This window comes from Narcine bancroftii, chromosome 4 (genome assembly GCF_036971445.1).
Source record: "Narcine bancroftii isolate sNarBan1 chromosome 4, sNarBan1.hap1, whole genome shotgun sequence".
Taxonomy (NCBI): domain Eukaryota; kingdom Metazoa; phylum Chordata; class Chondrichthyes; order Torpediniformes; family Narcinidae; genus Narcine; species Narcine bancroftii.
In genome coordinates, this window is record NC_091472.1 from 95247580 (window position 1) to 95262595 (window position 15016).

General features: G+C 43.2%; 1 protein-coding gene across 1 annotated transcript in view; it reads right to left on the bottom strand.

Moving 5' to 3' along the window:
* Positions 1-5822: 5822 nt before the first annotated feature.
* The window catches only part of igf2r (insulin-like growth factor 2 receptor), a 194839-nt gene continuing 185645 nt past the window's right edge, over positions 5823-15016 (bottom strand). The window contains exons 47-48 of the mRNA XM_069932070.1: positions 13742-13811; positions 5823-7155 (exon numbers count right to left, since the gene is read on the bottom strand). Of these exons, the coding sequence (XP_069788171.1) occupies positions 6706-7155; positions 13742-13811 (520 nt within the window). The 3' untranslated portion in view covers positions 5823-6705. The remainder of the gene's footprint in view (positions 7156-13741; positions 13812-15016) is intronic.

Consider the following 15016-nt stretch of genomic DNA (forward strand, 5'->3'; position numbering starts at 1 on the left):
CTTTATTTACAAAAGATAGGCATGGGAAAATGAGGATAACAGATACACGCACAATTTATAGTGAGCATGGAAAAGTCGCACTGGCAATAAAACACATGAACAATTTACAGATGAATGTGGGAAAATCGCACTGGGGATGAAATACACACACACACACACACACACACACACACACACACACACACAAGTTACATACAACAATCAAGGAAAAACCAATACGAGATCCACCATCTTTTGACTCAGTTCAGGCACAGTAAAGTACTAGGGACACTAATTAAACGCTCCCAACCCTTTTACAGTGCACTTTTTACCAACAATTTCTCCAGCGCTATTCTATAGTTCTAGGCCTGAAGTGAAGCAGGGTGATCCCAAGATGGCAAAAAGGATGAATTGAGCACATGTAGCACTCTTTATAGTGCTGGAGATCGGGGGGGGGGGGGGGGGGGGGGTCCAACCCAGGTCATTCACAGGGTTAAATGGCTCAGTGCCAGCAAGGTTAAGATGATTGCAAAGGCTAATGGGCCAAGACCTAGTAGAAAGGAATTTAAATTGGCCAACAGTAAGGTTTGTACTAATGGGTGAGGGAGGGCCAAACCTTGATTGGCTGGTGGTTTGCTTTCTGACCAAGTAGTAAGCAGTGCTGTCACATGACAGCCACAACCCTTCACAACACGGGTACCCACCTGTTTTAAACAGGCCGCAATTGTACTCTTGCCCAAAAAGGGTGTGTCTAAATGATGACCAACCAGTGGCACTCACATTCACAGTAAAATTAAGTGTTTTGAGAGGCTGGTGTCAAAGTATATCAGCTCCTATCTGAGCAGTGACATGGATCCGTTCTAATTTGCTTACCCTACCAACAAGTCTATGCAGATGTCATCTCACTGGCTCTACACAAAGCCTTGCAAGACCTGAGCAGCAAAGACTCATACATCAGGATGCTTTTTATTGACCACAATTTGGCATTTAACACCATAATCCCCTCAAAACTGATCAGCAAACTCCAAAACCAGGGGCTCAACTGACCACTGTGCAAATGGATTCTGGATTTCCTCACCTCCAGACACTAATCAGTGAGGATCAGTAAGAACATCTCCTCCACAATATTCATCAGTATCAGAACACCACAGGCCTGCCTTCTTAGCCCCTTGCTCTACTCGCTTTACATCTGGGGTTAGTGAAGAGAATCTCATCTATCATGTGACCCTACTGCAAGTACCTAGTCAGAGGTTGCATCACCTGCCAATTAAAGTTGGACTCCACCCACCTATTAATGTACATTGCCCATTAAATCACTCGGTGATTTCCTGGGCTGGACCTTCCAGCTGACGGTACTATAAAGTCCACGACATGAGCATCTCGCCCTCTTTTGTTCTTCAGCCCTGAGAAAAATCTTGCTCCACTCCAGGTCCCAAACTGTGGACAACGCTGGAGGAGTCATTGATAAGGTGTGCACTACATACGAAAAGATAGACAGGAAGGTAAAGGGGGTGGGGAATCCTCTTAATCAAGAATTAGATCAGGGCAATAGTAAGAGACAATATAAGATCTAAGGAACAGAGTGTTGAGTCCATCTGGGTAGAGATTAAGAATAGTAAAGGAAAAAAAAATCATGTGAGCTTTGTCTATTGCCCACCAAATAACAATAGCACAATGGCACAGATAATTAACTGAGAAATAACTGAGGCATGTAAAAACTGAATGGCAATTGTCATGGGGACTTTAATTTCCACGCAGATTGGAAACATTAAGTTGGTCGAGGGAGTCTGGAGGATGACTTTCTTGAGCTGCAGGTTAATGAACCATCAAAGGAGAATGCTATTTTAGATATAGCATTGTGTAATGAGATAGGTAAAATTAACAATCTAGTAGTTAGGGACCTTCTTGAAAAAAGCGATCAAAGTATGATTGAATTTCTCAGATATGGAGGGCAATAGTGATTTATGCTTGAACAGGGGAGACAACAACAGGATTAGGGAGAAATTGGTCAGCATGGACTGGGAGCACAGGCTAGTTGGCAGAACAGTTGAGGAACAGTGGAAGACTTTCAAAAAGATTTTTCACAGTGCGCAACAAAAATATATTCCCATTAAAAATAAGGGCTGTAAGAGAGGGAAGAATCAGCCTTGATTATCTAAGGAACTAAAGGAAAGTATAAAATTCAAAGCTTGTGTACAAAGTAGCCAAGAGTAGTGGGAAACGAAGGACAACTAAATGGGAAATAAGGAAAGGTAAGAAGGATTATGAAGGTAAATTAGCACAGAATATAAAAACAGATAGCAAAAAAATTTATAAAACAGAAGAGGGTGACTAGAGACAATGTAGGTCCCTTGGAAGATGAGAAAGGGAGATTGATATTGAGCAATGAGGAAATGTCTGAGACATTGAACAGATATTTTGTGTCAGTCTTCACAGTGGAAGACATGGTCCAGCATATCAAAGTGTGATGATAGGGATGTGAATGGATGTTGTATATTTGGATTTCCAGAAGGCGGGTGTTAAGGTGCCGCACAAGAGACTTATCAACAAGATACAGATGAATGGAGTCCGTGGAAGTATATTGGCTTGGATTGAGGATTGACTGACTGACAGAAGGCAGAGTCCGGATAAAGTGGAAACACAGAGCTTTGTTGGCCTCAACCTATCTCCCATCTTACCATATTACTCTGTCCACTGTTCTCAGTCTCAAGAAAGAAAGTTACCTTCCAATAAGGTCCCAGGCAGCAAACAGCCTGCGACATGGCCAAACTAGCCATCGAGCAGGTACTGCCACTAGTCCCCCACCAGACAGGGGTTCCCTTCGAACGACAGGTTTTTGCCACAACTACAATGGCAGAGTTAAGTCTCTGGCAAAAGATGAATTGTCACTGAGTTCCACTCAGTTTCTTGACCAAGACCCTCCCTGAGGCGGCCTCCCACTACAGCACATTGGAGCATCAGCTGCTAGCGAGCCAATTAGCTCTCCTCACCGTTGAACACTAAACAGCTGCTGAGACTGTTACACTCTGGCCTCACCTCCCCATCATGTAATGGGTCAAGTCCACTGATGCCACTCACAAGGAGGGCCATGCCCAGCAGTCCACCATAATAATGAGGAAGTGGTACATCAGGGACTCAGCTCTGAGCGGGTGAGCCAACTGCACGAGCATGTCATGACCCGCCCAAAAGCAATAGTCCTCCTTCCCCAGGTCCCTGCAGTACACCCTCCCCCATAGCCAGGAGCCAGCCTTTCCACACCCTCGATCTAGAGCAGCTGCAACTGGCCTGGTTCACTTTCTAGCCGGTGGAAAAGCTGCATGCAGCTTTGGAAAGCAGTGGAGCTACATCCCACCACAGGCAAGACCTGTACACAAGAGGGAGTGGAGTCGAGTCAACTGCCCGAGCTGGCGGCAGTAGCACTCACCCTCCAAAACATCCATATATACACTGACTCCTGGGCAGTGGCTAATGGCATGGCTGTGAGAGTGACCCAGTGGCATAACACAGGGAGGAAAATTCACAGTCGCCCATTCTGGGGGTCAGCAGCACTAGAGATATATCTAGGAGAAAGCTGGGCACAGACCGCACATGCTCCATCATGTGAACCCGCTCAGAGACATGGCAAAGGCTGCACATAATGCCACATAATGCATCTGCTCAGCCACTATGCACTCCAATCACACTGACCTCAGTGCACTTGCAACTTGGGCATCTGGGGTCCCACTGAATGCGACAGCGGGCAGAGGGTTTGAGGGTGGCACTCACTCACGATGAGGCTAGAACCACGGTGGATATTTGCCACACCTGCCAGCAGGTCAAACCACGGCACTTGGTCAAAGGGTCCACCAGGTCACATTCGTCGCGGCATGAAAGCAGGTCAAGTCTGGCAGATCGACTACATCGGGCTTCTCCCACGGCAATATGAAAAGCACTATGGTTATTGATAGTGAACACCTACTCAAAACCAACAGAGGATTGCAGTACCCCTATGGGAGGTACAACCTGACCAGGACTCACTGGGGCCAAATCGCAGAATTGAGTGGTGTAGTCTGGTTTCACATGTCTGCTGCACATCCTTATTACTCACAGGCATCTGGCTTCATTGAAAGCATGAACGGTCTGTTAAACTTTTTTTTCCCCCACATACTGATGCCGAAACATACACTGCAGGGTGACTCAATGTGCTCCACAAGGCCAGTTAAATTCACACCCAACTGGACAAGGGGTTCCCCACTTTCATGCCAATTGGCCATCTCTGATGTCCCCTAGACTGACGAGGTCGACAGGCAAGACACCGAGGTGTCCAGTAGAGTGCAGTGAAAAAAGGGGAGATCATTGTGCATGGTCCAGGTGATACATGATGTGATACTGGGTAAATTGAATCTGTCAGGTTTCCTCACCAGATATGAGTGTGAGTGAGTTCTCCCCGACTAGCCCCCTTCCGCCGCTTTCCAACACCCCTCCCCCTCACCACTTCCCCCCCAACCAACAGGAGACAACTACCCTTCAAGCTGCTCCTCTTCCAGCCAATGCTGAGCTGCGCTGTGGGAGCCTACATGAATATAACTGATTCACTGCTTTGGCAGACCAAAGCGCGGTGTGTCTTTCACGGAGTTGATGGTTTTCCAGCAGTTCAGAATGTGTGTCTCTGTGGGCAAACATTGGAACAGCTGAAAATCAGAGTCTTCTGTCACACTGCTGCTGGGGAAGAAATGTGACATGGACTCTTGGATTCTTCTCCACACTCTCTCAGTGAATCTGCATTCGGCAGAGGCGAGCGACTATCTCCACTCCACCAAACTCATCTTGGGGACAATATCCAAAGTGGGTGATGCTCCCATTGTACAGGGAGGGCTCCTCTCACTGCCAGCCAATTCAAGTCTTGCTGCTTGTTTGTGAACCCTAGCGTTGAGGCATTTCACCAGATGACCTTGATGGTGTCTTGAGGGAACCACCCCTCTGTGCCCATCAAATCCTCATCTGGGCCTGTAGGACATGCCATGCTGACTTCTGCCCGAGAAACTTGGGCTCAAAGGTGTTTGGAAAAACATTTCCACGAGCAATTACTGGAGTGGCAAAATCCATCAGACTGGGACGTTGCATGGCAATGAGACCAGGCCAATCCTTTACAACACTTGGGACAGGTACAACCTCAGCACATAGCAGCACTGGATGCCCCCTACTTTGGTTCCACACACAGCCTAACAAAGCCACATGTGAAAGCGATCATCAGGATGAGGACCATGTTGGGTATACCTTTGCCCCCATAGTCTGGTGACTTATGGTTGGTGATCCCTTGCATCTTGGGTCCTCATGTGAACTGGAAGACTGCTCTGGTCAACACCAGGGTGGAGATGTGGGGAATGGGGCTGAGGAGGAGTCTGGCATTTGCATTTCCCTGGCACTGGCAGAGCAGTTCCAGCTGCATGGGAGATTACGGGTAGCGAAGACGGGCCATTAATCCCACACTGAGCCGCTGCTCCCCTGAACAGGTCCGTGAGGTGCCAGAGTAGCCTGATGAGGTGCCAGAGCGCCACTGGCAGCATTGCACCCCTGTATCAATGAAATTCACCCCCCACTCACTTTTGGTTCCATCTGAAACAATCGGTTCTTCACCTTTCCTCCCGATTGCTTCCATTATCACCTTCTCCACTCATCAGATCCTGGCAGTAGCAGCCCTTGTCTCCAGCCATCACCTGCCACTAGTTGCCTCCTTTTCTGCATGACTCATCTTCCTCCACCTGACGCTGAAAAATCAATTTGTTTCAAACTTTCTACTTTGAATTAAAGAAAAATTATGTACAACAGGCTTGAAAAAAATTCCTACATGAAGCATAACAAGATGGAGTAGTTTCATCCTTTATTGTAATGAGTGCGCTTTATATTACAACAAAATTATTAAATCTATAGTCAGAAAAAAAAAATCACAACTTTGATTGCTAAATCATTAGAAATATTTGAACTCAAACCTGATTCAGATATTAAAAAAGAACTTGCGCAAACACTGCTGCACTTTGGTACCATCAAACATGGACAATAATAATGTAGAGTACTCAAAGGAGGGACATGCAATAGGACTAAAGTGACTTGCCTGGCATCTTACACACCCAGATGTAGCATAGTAATCTCACAATACTACAACAGATTTTCCCTCCCCCTCAATGTCACCTGTTTTGACAATAATCAGAAACCTCAAAGTACGATTATGGCCAAACCCTCCAATTTCCTCATTCCACTGTTCCTGTTTGGGAGGCAGATTAAAGGGCTAGCATCCACAAATCTTTGCCACCTTTCCTTAACTTCCAATAAATATGAATGCAAACATGGGAATGCTTCATGGAAGCTAATGAAAAATACCGAGTTACATTCTTTTACTCTGCTCCCCCAGCTTTTTGTTTTAAAAGAGTTGATCAAAGTTGATTTTGCGTTGCAGCCCTCTTTACAATACTCTGGTGCAATAACTATTGCTCCCTGAAGTAGCTGTGTGCACAAGCTTTTGTTTGAAGATACAAATACCCTTGAAGCAATAGCTGGAAAATGAAAAGATTTTTCTCTTTACACATCATTGTAAACAGTCAAGATTGTTTATGCAGTTCCCTTCCATAGAATTTGCAGATCAACGGGGTTTTTCAAATGTCCAGCAGAATAAATGGCAGGCAGGCTCCTCACATCCACATCTGCCGAGGTGGCTGTCCTATCAGATGAGTCAGTAGGCAGGTACAGTAGCTAAACTTTCAGCATGTCTTCATCACTGTCGTCGTGAAATGTTACAACTCCGGAGTCTTTCATTGGCCTGTCCCACTTCACTTGAGGCTTTGAATTTGAGGTTCCTTTGTGTGCCTTCCTCTCATTCTGTAAACTGAGCAAATCCTCATCACTTCCATTCTGGAGGTGCTTGTGCCAGTGCCTCTGCTTTTCTCTGCTCACGTGACTGGGCTCTTGTGTCCTATTTGAGCTGACTTTCACTCGGGGCACCGTTAACACCTCGTCTTCGCTGTCCTGATCATCCAATGGAAACGAGCTAAAGTCATTGGGGTTCACAGGTCGGCTGATAACATGATTGAGACCATTTTCCTGGCACTCCTTTCTTGTCTTAAGACAATTCTCGTCAGATGATGCAACTTCTTCCATCAACCATTCCGTTTCATTTTCATCACCCCCTTCTTCCCCATTAATCTAACCAAGAGAAAAAGCACAATTAAGTCCTGCTCTCATTTCATTGTGATGCTAGCCTGACTAATTGAACCAATGACATGCAATGATCTTCACAACAGGTATGCATTCTGGAACTTCAATGCACATTTCAGTTAAAGCTCACATTATTGGCTAACTGTTAGACAAGTCAAATGGCAATCAGCAGCTTTGCTGATGAGAAATGAACATACTGTGTCAATCGTTGTTACCACACAGTTGCACATTTAACTGGTTATGCCCAACTAGAACAAGTTTACTGAAGGCCACTGTCATCATCTACTTAATGTCTGCCATGGTAAAAATTTGGCTTTGGTTTCAGGAGTAGACCATTCTAAGTGCTGGTAACACAGCACATTCAAAATGAGCCACATCTTCCATTGATCGATTTGCGATTTTGGCCCCTGTCAGCCCAATAACTTAATCTGGAATTATTGCCCTGTAATGCTTGAATGCTTGGCTGGTGTGGTGGTTGAGCAATGGTAGGTCAGTGCAACACTAACGTTCAGGGAACTGTGCCATGGTGGTGGTGGTAGAGTGGGAGGTGGGGCTCAAGTTTCATGGGGCACCCAGCAAGTGAGAAGTCATACATACCAACATCATTAGTTCAACAAGCAAGCATCAGTCAATAATCACTGGGCCCCACAAGCAACTCAAACCTCCAGGCAGGAGGGTATTCCATAACTTGTCCCACCAGCTTCTTGTGTGTTTTGCCAATTCCCAGTGCTGAAGAATCCACATTTTCAGTTTTGTCATGAAGTTAAGGTCCAAGCATTCCACTTGTCACTGTATGACACCAAGAGGCCCTTGTGGTTCACCTCACCAGTACGGACAGTAATGCCTATCTATACCTATCCTATTTACCTGCATTAGGCCTGCATCTCTCTACTCCTTTCCTATATAAGTGCCTGTCCAAATGTCTTTTTAACACTGTTATTGTATCCTCCACCACCACCTCTGGCAACTTGTTCCAGATAACCACCACCCTGTGTGATAACCTTGCCTCAGAAATCTCCTTAAAGTTTCTTATCTCTCAGCTTCCCTGGGGGAAAAAGTCTCTATCTTATAATTTTGTAAAACTCTATGGTCATCTTGGGTTTATTCTCACTGGGACTTAGAAAGCCATCTAATCTCTCTTGTAACTAAAGCCCTCTATTCTTTCAATATCTTGGTGAATCTCTTCTGCACTCTCTCAATGTCTACTGCATCCTTCCTGTAATGTGACGACTAGAACTGTACACAACACTCCAAATGCAGTCTAACCAATGCTTTTACAACATGACACCCCAACGTTTGTACTTGAGGCTACAGCCTATGAAGGGATAATTACCAAATGCCTTCTTCACAACCCTATCTGCCTATGCCATCACTTCCACTGAGCACCCTCTCTTTACATCAATTCTAACCCTGTAATTTACTATGTTCTCCTAGATTTAGCTTACCAAAATGCATTAGGTATGTCTGGCAGATCCATTGCTCCACCCAACTTTCCAATTGACGTTTGGACAACCTTCCTTATCACCCACAACCAATTTTTGTGTCATCCAAGTTATGCATCACAAAGGTCCCAGCACCAATCACAGAGGTACATTGCATAATACAGATGTTCAGTCAGAAAAATACTCACCACCTCCTCTCACCAAGTCTATAGGGATCTAATTTGCCAAAATGCCTCTGATCATTTTCACCTTAACCTTCTGGATCAGCAACAACTTGTCCAATACCTTACTAAAGTCCAAGTAAACCACATTTACTGCTCCACCTTCAATTTTCTTAATATCTCCACAAAAAAATTCAGAATCAAGAGACATGATTCTGCACTAAACCATGCAGGCTCCTAATCAGTCCCTGCCTTTCCAAGTGAACAAAATCCTGTTTCCCAATGTTCTCCAAGTATTTTCCTACCAGTGATGCAGGACTCAATGGCTTGTAGCTTCCAGGCTTATCACTACTGCCCTTTTTTTGACTCGGGGAACAAGAGCTATGCTCCAGTCTTCTTTGCCTGTGGCCAAAGATGCAAAAATGTCCATCGGAGCACCAGTCATCTCCCCTCAGCATTCCAGGTCCTGAAGATCTACTCTCATGTGCCCCAAGATTTCTAACACTTCCTCCTTCCTGATACAGACCATCAATATACCCATCCCTTAACGCCCTTCTCCCTGGCAAATACTAATGAGATGCATCTATTTAGGACCAAGCTTCAGACACAGTTTACTCCTTTGGCTCCTGAGAGGATCTCCTCTTTCCATAGCCATCCTTTATTCCAAAAAGCTAAAAAGAGTTAGGATTCTCCTTCCTTAACCCTTTTTGCCAAGGTCAATTTGCTGCTTCTTTTGTCAAGTTCTCTCCCATGTCCTCTACAAATCTCAATGGGCTTGGTTGATACCAATTTTCTATACCTGACATTTATCTGATCAAGCCTTCAATATCCTGTTTCCTGCATTTTCTATTCTTATCTCTGCATAGGTGCCCTGACTTGAACAAGCTGCCTCCAATCTCTTTTCTCAGTTTAAGCACCTCCAACTAACAGGATGAGGTTTCCCCCTCACAGCTGCTCCCAATCTTTTTCTACAAAGTTCTTTAATATGCTATTGAAATCCATGTTCCCCTAACTTAAGGACTTCACTCAATGACCAACTTTATCTTTTTCTATGATTCTCTTGAGGAGTCTGTCCTAAGGATTCCTGCATACACATTGCCATCATTATCCAACTTGATTCTCCAAATTAAGGTCTAGTATTGACCTCCTCCCTCCCCTTTAATAGGACACTACAAAGTGATTTATAAAACCCTCTTTGGTGCATTTTACATATTCCATTCCCTCTGAGCCCCTTTTGCTAAGGCAATCCCAATAAATATTAGATTTTTCTGCATAGATAACTGTTCTTTTCATTCCCCATTGACAATCGGGAAGACTGTACCACATCTGCTATTGCAACAATATCGAAATCCCATGATCTGATCCTCACTTTCACCTTTTCAGTCTTACCCATGAGGCTCCTTGCATTAAAGTAAATGCAGTTAAGGCCACTGACCCTCTGGTGTTCCCCTCCTGTCTGTTTATTCTTCCTATTTATTTTATCTATTCTATTTTCTACTTACAAGTAGGCATCTCTACCTGCTGCATTGTCATTTTGGGTCCTACTCCCTGTCACTACTTTAAACCCTCTGAGCAGCATTTGGAAGCAACCCTGCAAGATTACAAGTCACCTCTGCTCCAGAAGAGATTCCAATGGTCCATTGGGCATGGTTGGCGTAGCAGTTAGCACAATGCCTTTATAGAACCAGCAATCAAGACTGGGATTCAAATCCCATGCTATTTATAAGCAGTCTGTATGTTCTCCCTGTGTCTGTGTGGGCTTTCCCTGGGGGCTCCTGTTTCCTCCCACTGTTCAAAACATACTGGGGTATAGCTTAATTGGGAGTAAATTGGGTGGCATGGACTCGTGAAGCAAAATGGTCTGTAACTGTGCTGAATGTCTAAATTAAAAAAAAAACATTTAAAAAGCCCCCTCTCCTGCACCAATTCTTTAGCTATGCACTCATTTATCCCATTTTCCAGGTTCAATGGTCACTAGCACATATCACAGGGATTAATCCTGAGATTACAACCCTGGAGGTCTCAAATTTCAACTTCTACCGAACTCCCCAATTCCCTTTGCAGGACATCTTTCTTATCTGTGTAATGATGATGGGACAGTTTGGCTAGAGAATTGGGCACCAAAGAAATAGACTGAATATTGGTGTCATGCCTTCAAGAATTGGTGTGCAGGTCAGCAATATGCATTGTTGCAAGATCCACTTACTAACTTTTCTCTATAAGCCACAAAATGTATACAGCCACTATTTGGATCAGGAGTTGGAGCAAGTTATGAGCACTCCAACTCCCCCAGTGCCAGAGTGCAACCCTGCAAGTCACACCCCTTAAAACATAAATCCATTTCCACCACAAGTGAAAGAAAATTTCATATCCCCTTTAAAACTACCAATTACTTCAACTAATAAGATCAAGATCCTTTATACTTGTCCTATAATAGCTCTTTGAAATTTATTCACCTCAACTATAATCTATCTATCTCCGTGCCAACGTAACCCACCCTTGGCTGTCCGGTCCTTCCTCATGGCTACAATTGTACATTGTACAATTGTACATTGCTGTAAATCTCTGTCCCTTTGCCGATGCAATCACATTTCCTTGCAATGCAGTGACAAGGACTGACGTCATGGCCTAACCAGCTTTAGCTTGATCTGCCACGCATTCTCTGCTTAGCTAATGAAGCATTAGTTGCCATTATGCCCACCTTATTGGACCACATTTTATGGTCCATTTCCAACCTTCTAAATGACCCTTTACCTGTTAACCCATAGCTTTATTTGATGATTCTTCTAACCTATTCTGCTGAGAGCTGTGACTATTGCTTGAACTAATACTGCCACCTGCTCCCCACTCACACAATCAAAATCAGGAATAATAAGCTGCCAGTCCCTCCTTTCCTTTAATAGTAACAATATTATACTTCCAGAAGTCTATCAGCCTTCAGCTCCATTCTCCTTCACACAATCTATTGCATTTAGATAAACTTTGAGCATAGGCAGACTGTACTTTGTTCATTTTCCAGCCATCGTTTGTCCCAACTTCCAAACAAGAATATTTTACCTTCCATTTTCACATCAGCTTTTCGCCCTTGTTAATACTTGCACAGCTTCCCAACCCTCTGGCAAATTAGTTTAAATGAGGTCAACCTGCCCAAGGGAATACTGGCCCCACTCCTGTTGAACACTCACCTTCCCTAGAATCTAAAGCCCTCCTTTGTCTCTCTCTCTCCAACTACTCATCTGTATATTCCTCCTGTTTTTGCCAACTTAAATCTGCTCTAATCCATTCCTAACAAAATTGCACATTTAGAAGAACCCCAAAGCTGCAGGTTCTGGAATCTTGAACAATTGCTTAAACTTGAGCTTCCTGAAACCAATCACAAATTCACCAAGCATTACTACAGAGTCATGTGTATCCTTGGCCCCATCCATTGTCAGGCTGAGGCTAAACAAACTTGAAGAACAACATATCATATTCCTCCTGGACATCCTGAAATCTAACGACACAAAAAGATTTTTCTAATTTTAGGTAACCCCTACCTGCATATGATTCCACTGTTTGGTTTCTTCTTTACCTACTCTTGTGCTTTCTTTTTCATCTCTCTCTCTCTCCCTAACTTTTCTTCTTCTCCCTTCCCGATGGTTTCTCCTCATACATCTCTCAAATTCTCATACCTTCTGACGTATTCCACATCACTTCTGGGCCCCTCCTCCAGCTTCTTTCTCCCTTCATAATATAATTTCTATTCTATTTTAGTCTTAATCAAGGGTTCAGACCCCAAAAAATGACTGATGATTTCTACCCATGGATGCTGTCTGACCTGCAGAATTCCTCCAACATTTCTTTGTCAGTTCAATATTTCATGGTTCCCCTGATCCACAACCAACCTCAATACATCTCCCTCTTCAGGTATCCACTCAAAACATCTCCAAACATTTCAAGACTCCAAGTCATTATCATATAACATATTCTCCTCATAAAAAGTGAGCAGTGGATGTAAAGGTTAAAACCTTGTTTCTTAACTCTTAGTTAATTTTTTGCCTGTCTCTTTAAGAGAGCTATTGTTTGTAGTGTTACCATAGTGAATATGATGCAATATGTCAAAATATCCACCCATTCTAAGGACTTGCTCATTATTCTTCAGGATATAGAGGAAGAGTGAGCATGAGAAATATTTCTTTGGATTTTTTTTGTCTCTTGAAATACTTTTCTGTGAATCTCTTTTACAGTTTGAGCTCCTTTACATACATTTTATATCTCTATTATCATTCAGTAAATGCTTTGCTATTCATCATAATGAAAGTCTTAATGCGAAGCTATGCAAAATGTTTATCCGTTTTAATACAAATTAAAGCTACATAAAGTAATAGCCAAGAGTTTGATTTGTTGGATTAAAGAGATCGAAATTTGGAATATCGTAGATCATGCTTTTGGAAGATGATGCCTTGAAATTAGGATATATTAGAATAAGGAAAGTGCCATCTATAGTGGAAAGTTCAGGCCTGTCGATTTCTTTGCATATCTTCCTGCATATTTTGCAAGTAACATCTGCATCAATCTTCTCTCATCATCTCCAGGGAAGCAACCTTCTGAATCTCTTTTTGACCCTGTTTTGCTGGGAGCTGGGTGATTCTTTTGCTACACATTGAGTTCTGTGAGCAAATTAACTTTCCCCAGAATTCATGTGCCATATGCAGGTTAACCAACTTCCTAATTCCTTCCATTTCCACAAAATTTCTAGGGTCTCTGCTGCAGTCATATTTAGAGAATCTTGGGACTAATATTCTTCAGCTTTCCTTCTTCAGATCAAGGTTAATGAATGAAAGGTCCTCCCAAACATCCCCACCCCCACCCCAAACTAGGCCTACTTCAGATAAACTAACTTTCCAGACGCACTTGCTGTTTACTTTGTACCTTCACTTAAGAATATGGACATGTGGGTAGAATTCTCAGCGTTTAAAATTATATCTTTACCTTTGTGTATTTGTATGCAACTCTACCTCTCCTCCGGCAACACCCAAACATTTTTTGCATGATAGCTTCCCTGGAAAAAAGGAACAGTTACAGATTAGTAGGCTGCAAAGGAGGAAGGTAGCTGGAAAATTAGATTCATAGGACTTTTAATGCCATATTTTAAGGCAATAGTTTACTTATACAAGATTTATTCACTAAGAAGTGGGCAATATCTTGAACTATTAATGGATTTTCAATACAATCTTTCCTTTTGACAGTGAGGCCATTCAACACTGAATATAAACTCTAATCTCCTCCCCACCACACTTTCCTTGTAAACTCATGTGCTCATTAACTCCACCAACCCCACTTCTCCTACTCCCCACTAACACGAGGTGGTAATTTATGGTGATCAATTAACCTCCATCAATCTACCTTTTGGCTAATGGGAGGAAACTGGAGCAGCCATGAGAAACCCATGCAATTACAGGGTTAATGTGCAAACTCCATATAGCCATCCCATAGATCAGAAGTGACCAACGTCACTCCCCCTCAGAGGCAGCTGCATTGTTATAACGTCGTGCTGTTGTCTCCCTCTATGCATCCCCTTCTCAAAATGAAACATGACTAATTTGGTCTTAAAAAAAAACAGAACTGACAGGGAATTTGAGAGGAGTCTGGAGTTGCAGGATTTACACTGGTCTCTAATCCTTTGCAGCTCATCTAAAAAAACCATCTTGAGTTTCACTTATAGCATTAAATATTATAGAATTAGATGGTAATTGCAGTATTACACTCATTAAATCTTCAGATGAAATACAAAACAAGATTATTATGATTGACACAAATGTTTAACCTTTAAGTACAAATGTAACAAAAATGGATAGTTTACATATTATGTTCACGTCTTCTCAACGGCTGGAGTGAAGAATCACAAATAATCACTCAGCAACCTGAATAAAATGGATTTCCTGCTCTCTGCATCCCACCCTGAATTATTGTTGGTGATGTTGGGAGTGGGGAGGTGGGTTGGGGGCCTGGCACATCGTCATAGAAATCAAATTATATTTTGCTTGGATAACTATGTCCAAAGAGACTTAGGCAATTTGTGAACAGCAAGAAGCAGGTGCAGCAAGCAATTAGGAGAGCAATGGGTTCTTCAGAATTATGGAATATAATTCCCCTGGCTGACAAGTCTAGAATAGAGGTCAGTCGCAGAATAAAGGGAAGGCCACTTAGGACACAGACAAGAAGAAAATTCCTTATTGGGAGATTGGTAAATCTTGGTAATTCTCT